At 37.7% G+C, this 8,391-nt stretch overlaps 4 protein-coding genes across 4 annotated transcripts in view; all 4 read right to left on the reverse strand.

The window, feature by feature from the left end:
• Positions 1-516, reverse strand: part of LOC104768485 (fasciclin-like arabinogalactan protein 11) — a gene marked incomplete in the record, with an annotated part of 2,173 nt that extends 1,657 nt beyond the window's left edge. Inside the window, 1 exon segment of the mRNA XM_010492483.2 lies at positions 1-516. Within this exon segment, the coding sequence (XP_010490785.1) occupies positions 1-375 (375 nt within the window).
• LOC104768486 lies at positions 908-4,700 on the reverse strand. Its single transcript, XM_010492484.2, has 6 exons — positions 4,377-4,700; positions 2,383-2,880; positions 2,100-2,268; positions 1,562-2,017; positions 1,398-1,477; positions 908-1,300 (listed from the first exon to the last, which is right to left on the reverse strand). Exons 1-6 carry the CDS (start codon positions 4,455-4,457, stop codon positions 1,169-1,171), a joined length of 1,416 nt encoding a protein of 471 aa, XP_010490786.1. The 5' UTR covers positions 4,458-4,700; the 3' UTR covers positions 908-1,168.
• On the reverse strand, positions 6,212-7,423 carry LOC104768487 (probable E3 ubiquitin-protein ligase LUL1). The gene is made up of 3 exons (XM_010492485.2): positions 7,129-7,423; positions 6,552-7,008; positions 6,212-6,446 (listed from the first exon to the last, which is right to left on the reverse strand). The coding sequence occupies exons 1-3, from the start codon at positions 7,278-7,280 to the stop codon at positions 6,309-6,311; spliced, it is 747 nt and encodes a 248-aa protein (XP_010490787.1). The 5' UTR covers positions 7,281-7,423; the 3' UTR covers positions 6,212-6,308.
• On the reverse strand, positions 7,887-8,314 carry LOC109131339. Its single transcript, XM_019242193.1, has one exon. It carries the CDS (start codon positions 8,216-8,218, stop codon positions 8,108-8,110), a length of 111 nt encoding a protein of 36 aa, XP_019097738.1. The 5' UTR covers positions 8,219-8,314; the 3' UTR covers positions 7,887-8,107.

Raw genomic sequence — 8,391 nt, forward strand, 5'->3', positions numbered from 1 at the left:
GGGGTTACTAACGGTTTGAAACTGAGGCATGGTCAAGAGCGTGGGAAGGACATGGAACTGAACAAGCTGAACTTTTTGCTGGTCGGACAATGAGTTTAAGGTTCCTGATTTGAGGCTGTTGAAGGCGTTATCGGTAGGGGCAAACACGGTTAAGCCATTGCTCGAGGAAGAATTGAGCTGAGTGTTGATTTGGTCTGAGGCTTGAGTGCTTTTGAGAAGCCTTATGAACAGTGTGAACTGACCAGCTTTTTCTAGGATTGCGGTAATGTTGGTTGGACCTGAAGGGGTCGGAGCTGGAGCCTGACCATTTGTAGTAGCCATAACGAGGAAGAAGATGAAAAGATTGGAGGAAATGAGTGTTCTTGAAGTAGCCATTGCTGTGGTTATTCTGTGTGTGTTTGTTGAGAGGTTTTGGGGTTTGTTAATTATATAGAGAGAGATGTAGTTTGGTGAAGAGTAGGATTCTCTCACTGGTGTGAAGATTATTACTTGGTAACTTAATGAGATTCTATCAACTAAGTCATTAGAGATTGGAAGAAGTGTTTGTTTTTAGGTTAGTAAAAGTATGTACAAATTGAGAAAGAGAGAGAGGAGAGAGATTACTTTGAAGGGAGATCGGTTGGGTGGGTGAGGATTGAAAATGAAGAATGAACTGAAAAAGGGGTTATTGTGACCTGTCAAAAAGCTGTGAAGAAGTGTTATCCAAGATATATGGGATTGCAAATCATACACTGCTCATTATTATTTATATGTCATGTGTGCCTTTCACAATATGTGATGTAAAAAAGAAAGACAAACATTATGATGTAAGAAAACAATATTAGATTGCAACATTTTTTCTGATCTTATCAATTTCTTTAGTCTGATATCTAATCTTTGGTATTTTTAGAAATAAATAATGACGTCATATAAATAATGAGATTTTAATTCTTATAATGAAGTTTTTTTTTTTTTTTTTCTTACACAACAAATAACCAAATCCGCTCTCACATAACACATAGACAGACAAATTGATTAAAGCTAAACCGAAAAACCGATCCTGATGGTTCAGTTAACCAAAAAGAAAAAAAAAAATCGGTTAATCTAAAAACCGACCCAATCCTTTAGGGACTCTAGCTTTAGCTTCACTGAAGATCTACTCTGCTGTCTGAAACAGTGGTTGAGTCACTTAAGTGCTTGCTGACTGGTGGGCATTGCTTCTCTTCCATTTCAAATACTCATTAACAGCCGTTGTGCCGGTCATGGTGAGTCCAAATCCGATCATAGTGGCTAAGACAATACACATAACCGGCTGCTTAATCTGAAAACAAGTTAATGAAAGAATGTGTGAGGACTCAACCAAGAACCAGAGCTTCCACAAAATTAAGGTTTCACTGAGACATCACATCAAATCTTACAGCTAAGTAGAAGAGATGAGCGAAGAGGACCACAAAACAGAACTGAACGATTGCGTAGAGCCACACAAACTTCTTCTTCACTGCAACAAATCATATCACTAACAACTGATGATCGACTTAGCATAAAGGGTAATATATAATTTCAGAGGAGTTTATATTATTACCCATCGCTGTTGATGTCATCGATGCAAGAAGACCTATAATGCAAGAGAATGGTAAAGCTATCGCAACTGCACTGGATTTCATTTCCATAACCAGAAGCTGCTCGAGGAAACAAAAGTAGGCAAGCATGCTTACAATGACAAGAACTGGAACTTCTTGCCATTCGTTATTGAACCGTGAAATCTCTATATCCCTGGCTGCTCTAGAACGTTCTTGAGAATCCTGTACACGGAGAAGAGTCACCGGGAGATTTTTCACCTCTTGCTTACACACATCACATGTTATGTTCCCTTTTATTGTGAACCACTTAATCGTGCATGTTTTGTGGGCAAGAGCTAATTCCCCTTTGCACATACATTCCATCTTAAAAGCTTCTGAATCTTCCTCCATTTCAACCATACAGATTCTACATACAGCTTCTTCTTCAGGAACATCTTCCCCGCCATAACTATTTTCATCTGAACACACATCACTAAATATAATAAGGTGGGTTTGTTACACCGAGTGTCAGAAATATATGTTTGGGAGGTGATTCCTAACCATTGGGTTTACTTATTTTAGATGCCGGCATCATCTCTAGAATCTTCTCATCCCCTCGAGATGGAGTAGGAATCACACGGAAAACACCTAATGGCTTTACACTTCCATCTTTGTTGAAGAACGTAGGGACTGAGCGTGAACGACGAATAGGCAGTGACTGCTCCTCTTTCTAGCATAAAGAGCAGGAAAATTAAGTACAAGCAGAAGATAAACCGCAATACTCAACAAGAATATCTCCCATATTTAATGGTATAACCAAGCTTTTGTAAGATAGAATACTGACCATGGATGTAACTGGATCAACCTCAACAGCATACCTCCCGTTCATGGACTCAGGGTTTGAGTGAGTTATAGGGGTTACTGGTAAAGACTCTGTCTTCCTAGACTTTCTAGGAGCTAAGAGATTAGTGAGAGACCATGTTCTTGGAATATAAGACTTATTATCCCTACCACCATCTCCTGAAGGCGACACAGCCACAGAAGCCACACCTTCCTCAATATCTGCATTGTTGTTCCTGATTTTAAAGCTTAGGAGATTCCTTCTGCTTCTTGAAGAGGAAGGACTTATGGAATCATCAACACGTCTCCCAATTCTAGGGCTTGACATTGGAGAAAACTTGAACCTTTTGGAAACAGGGCTTTGGATTAAGGAACCATTTGCTCTCAGAGAATCGCCATGAGCGTCTTCGTGTGCTCTCGATGGTATATCTACCCCGAGAACTCGCCTTCTTTGGTGTTGCCTCGGTGAAAGCTCTTCTGTTATCTCAGCACAATCACCAACCTGGGAAACTCAGAAGAAGATTCTTGTATCAGTTCCTCACAAAGTTCGATCCTTTACCCAATCATGCACCTTAATCAGCAATTAAGAACCCTAGATTTCACAAAACTTTGTCCCTTAAACCTGTAAACTCCTAAAAAAGAAACCGACTTCAAGCAAATTTGCGTAATTTACAAGTGAANAGATTCTACATACAGCTTCTTCTTCAGGAACATCTTCCCCGCCATAACTATTTTCATCTGAACACACATCACTAAATATAATAAGGTGGGTTTGTTACACCGAGTGTCAGAAATATATGTTTGGGAGGTGATTCCTAACCATTGGGTTTACTTATTTTAGATGCCGGCATCATCTCTAGAATCTTCTCATCCCCTCGAGATGGAGTAGGAATCACACGGAAAACACCTAATGGCTTTACACTTCCATCTTTGTTGAAGAACGTAGGGACTGAGCGTGAACGACGAATAGGCAGTGACTGCTCCTCTTTCTAGCATAAAGAGCAGGAAAATTAAGTACAAGCAGAAGATAAACCGCAATACTCAACAAGAATATCTCCCATATTTAATGGTATAACCAAGCTTTTGTAAGATAGAATACTGACCATGGATGTAACTGGATCAACCTCAACAGCATACCTCCCGTTCATGGACTCAGGGTTTGAGTGAGTTATAGGGGTTACTGGTAAAGACTCTGTCTTCCTAAATTTTCTAGGAGCTAAGAGATTAGTGAGAGACCATGTTCTTGGAATATAAGACTTATTATCCCTACCACCATCTCCTGAAGGCGACACAGCCACAGAAGCCACACCTTCCTCAATATCTGCATTGTTGTTCCTGATTTTAAAGCTTAGGAGATTCCTTCTGCTTCTTGAAGAGGAAGGACTTATGGAATCATCAACACGTCTCCCAATTCTAGGGCTTGACATTGGAGAAAACTTGAACCTTTTGGAAACAGGGCTTTGGATTAAGGAACCATTTGCTCTCAGAGAATCGCCATGAGCGTCTTCGTGTGCTCTCGATGGTATATCTACCCCGAGAACTCGCCTTCTTTGGTGTTGCCTCGGTGAAAGCTCTTCTGTTATCTCAGCACAATCACCAACCTGGGAAACTCAGAAGAAGATTCTTGTATCAGTTCCTCACAAAGTTCGATCCTTTACCCAATCATGCACCTTAATCAGCAATTAAGAACCCTAGATTTCACAAAACTTTGTCCCTTAAACCTGTAAACTCCTAAAAAAGAAACCGACTTCAAGCAAATTTGCGTAATTTACAAGTGAAGACAGTTCAAACAAGTGCTGAAGATCAAAAACAATCCCTTAAACCCTCATCTTATAAACCCTAGACTCTCAAGACCTAAGCTAACTGATGAAAAAGAAGAAGAAAAATATCAATTCTGATGATACCCATGAATTAAGACTTAAAGCATGAAACTTTTGAGGAAAAATTCAAAAATTTGAAGGAATTGAGTTAAGACTTAAAAGAGTGAGAAAAACTCACCATTGAAGCTGGAGAAGTAACTTCGCGAGACCCATGTTCTACTACTCCGCGAGTGTTATCTTTAGCATCCATCATCATCATCAAATTGAAGCATAACCCAGAAACAGTATTATATAACAAAAGAAGAATCTCTAGAAAAAAAAAAACAAAGTATCAATCTTTGAGATTTAAAAATTTAGGAGAAATTATATGAGGAAGAAGATTTATTAATCAAGGACACTCATCGGCTTCAATTCTGTGTGCTCTCTCTTCTCTCACATTAGCATCAGTGCCTGCCCCGTTTCTCTCTACTACAAGCGTAAAACTGCTGGACTCGGCGGTTTTGTATTTTATTGTTTTGTCCTTATTACTTACTTCAGTAATAAAATTAAATAACTCTTTAATTTGTTGTTGGTATTATCCCTTAAACCAGCGGTGTATATAATTTTGAATCAAAATTTAATATATATCAAATTGTTTCAAGAAAAATTAAGTGATCAGCGATTTTTCTCGAAATTTTTAAAAAAGACAATCCTATACAGTATTTTATATAAATTTCCCCACTTTGTAGTATATTTGCTATTGTCACATTTATCATTTCTTGACTAGGTGATAGGAATTTGATAATTTTCCATAAGTATTTTTGTGAATGTTTCTCTGCAGATCATTTTCCAAATACAGTTTATGTAATTATTGCATATAAATTTCTGACCCTTTATTTGGAACAATATCTGAAAGATAAAAAGAAACAATGGATTTAATTTATTTAAATTAGATAGATAAAGAAGTAAAAACATTGACAGCAATACCACTTCGGACATTTAAAAAAAAATGTTTCTAGATAAGAGCAACATTTCAAATGCGGCATATGGTAGTTACGTTGGCACAAAACCAAGAAATGTGATGGATAAGGCAACAAAATAAGGTACACGCATCACACCGATGACCATATAAAGTGGATCGATCTTTTGACAACGTAATACCTCAAACCGACAAAATGTATATAATTAATGTTCCGATATGAATGACTAGAAAGAAGGTAGTAGCGTATCGAAAGACCCTTGTTAACTGGTTTGGAATACAACTCATGTTGCACTGATTTGTGATTTTACAAAGTACAAACTAATAGCATTCGTCACTCTGAAGCATTTTTTATTTTATTAAATGGAAGGCCCAATACTTGGCCCAACTGTGTGGCCACCAGTACCACTCGACCTGGTGTTCGATCCAAAACTTAAAATCTTAATCAATTTTGAGAGTTTTTTACTTTCACAAAACTTAAATTTCTTGATCTCTCTCTGAAGAAGAGGTTATGGATGCTAAATTAACTCCAAAATGGTTCTTACCGTCATACCCAAATCGACAGCAAAGCTTTCAGTGTCTACTTTGTCTACCACAACACTTCAGTAATGCTATCGTCTTTGTCTACCATCCGGATTTGGCAGAGGACAACTCTACAGGCAAAAAGATAAATCCGCTTGAACAGCTAGAACCATTTCCAGAAGACGAGGGTTTCGATTTCTTTGCTTGGTTTGAGGAAACTACGAAATACGCAGACTTTGTGATTCTAAAGATGAACACAAGCCAAGTGGAAATGAAGTTCCTAACTGTTCTATTGGAAACAGGAGCCATATGCTACGTGGATGAGCTTTTCCTCCGCTGCTCCAACCAGAAACCAGACTGCATCAACATACTTCAGACTCTAAGAACCAGAAGTGTGTTTGTTCATCAATGGTGGGAAGACTAAACCAATAATGTAAACTCAATCTCGCCTTGCATATTTGTCTTGGCCACCACAACTCCTGCCCAACCACCTATTTTACTAAATAAGAAGCTGAGTGTTTGTTTACCATTGCTATTTAAAAACTCAGTTTCCACCTTATATATATATTGAACCATAACATTTTATGTCTTGAATAAGAATAGCATAGATTACATAAATCGATTGCTTAACTAAATATGCTCTAACTCCATCTCTACCCCCCTCATTGCTTCTACCGGAATCTCCAAACACCTCTCGACAGGCTGTCTGCAAACAGGACACAGATTTCCCTGAAACCTTAACGCTTTGGCGCACCCGCAACACAAACACTGCAAACAGAAACAATACACAAAACCAATCTCAAAAATCCATCACACAAAAGTGCTTCAAATTTTTTTTGTTGACCTGATTTGAAGTAAGAGCTCTATATATACCATGTGTCTGCAAGGAAGAACAGTTACTTGGCGTGGTTCAGACAAGCATATAACACAATCTTTACCCTCATAGCAACCATCAACCATGTTCCCCGTCCCATATATCTCTTGCAACTCAAAACGAATCCCATTCGTCCACAGACACTGCTTCACCACTCCTATCTTAATCTCTTCTTTCTCCTTCACATAGGTGGTTACTATAGTAATCTGCGCATCCATGGAACCCGAGTTTCCTTGTGCCTCTGCCTTAATCGCAAGCGGGTAGACAGCTGTTTCTGAGGACTTGAATAGCTCGGAAACTTCAAATACCGTCAAGTCTATACCTGTTCCAGATGGTTGTATGAACTTCTGACCAAGTCCTTTACCGAAATCGAATGTGATTGGAGGCAAAGTATCTTCCTTTGTGGCTATAAGATTGCCTTGTGCTTCTTCTTTAGCAAAGAAAACGATTGTGATCCTGTTCTCTCCCCCCAACCAAAACAACAACAAAAAGAGGTTAAAAAGTCAGTTATTGAGATTGATTCAACAAAGTTTCAAACTTTTTAACTTAACATTGCAGAGTGGAAATAGAAAACACCTTCCGGGCAAGGCTGCATCAAACGTGAAGGAGACGAGAAGTCGATTCGGATTCTCCGGGTCGGGTTCGAGGCTTAAAGTCTCCTTTTTTAGATTGACCTCGTTACGAATCGTGACGGCTTTCTGGTACTCGACGTAAGGAGGATGCATCATCGGAGACGGGAGATCCACCGCCGGGAATCAAAGGATGAGGTAGTCGGTATCTGTGAGGAGGATAGTGATGATGATCAAACCCAGATCGGGAGAAGAAAAAAAAAAGGTGAAGTTTTTTTTCTTTTTTTTTTTGTCTTTTCGGTGATTCAGTTGATAAAAAAAAAAATTGTGGGTTGGATTGAAAATTTTGAGAGGAGGTTAATAATAAGTCATGATTTTGTTATGAATGTTAAGTTTATAAGATTTTTGTGACAAACTACAAGAAAGAAAGAAAGAAAAAAAAAAGTTGGAAGAAGAGAGATGGCGACAAAATAGAAGAACAGTTATGAATAAATTAATGTTAAGTATATTTGTTTCTATAAATTAGTAGTAGATTTGATTATTTACTTTGATCTTCTTTCAAAGATTTAATTAAATCGCGTATATTTGATTTCTTCTTCATAAATTACCAATGGGGATTTGAGTATACTTGTTACTTAATTATCTTCTTTTTTAAGTTATTAAAATGATGTAATAATTAGGAGAAAATGGACTAAAACGTCTTTTTTTGAACTTTGAAGAAAATGAGAAAATATTGTCGATAAGGACACATGTGTTAGACAAAATAGAAGAACACTGTTAGTAGTATAGACAAATGTGTATCGCATAAATAATGTACACACACTAAGGTATGAACCGACATTGAACTTATTATTATTACTGTTATCCCGTTGCGTACAAGAGAAAAAAAAAAAAGGATTATTATCAAGGTATAACTCGAAATGTTGATTTCAGTGTAGTGGATTAAAAGAAAAACAAAAAGATATCTAGAACAAAAAGATGAAATTTTACTCGTCATCTTCCTCATAAATTGTCCCCAAAGAAGGCGAAGCTGAAACCCTCACCGGATAAACAAGAATCGCCGGTACAATTTCGAATGGTCCGATCATCCTCGCCATGATTTGAAAAGATACTAATAGATTCGAAACAGACTTCGGTAGCTTTCGCCTTTGTTTGAGAAGAGATCTCTATACGGAAAGTATTGTTATTGGTGGTATTTATAGATAGAGAAGTACTACTAATCATTCATCACTCGTGGAGTATATTTTTTTAATATACAAAAAAAAAAAAA

Source organism: Camelina sativa, chromosome 20 (assembly GCF_000633955.1).
Source record: "Camelina sativa cultivar DH55 chromosome 20, Cs, whole genome shotgun sequence".
Lineage (NCBI taxonomy): Eukaryota > Viridiplantae > Streptophyta > Magnoliopsida > Brassicales > Brassicaceae > Camelina > Camelina sativa.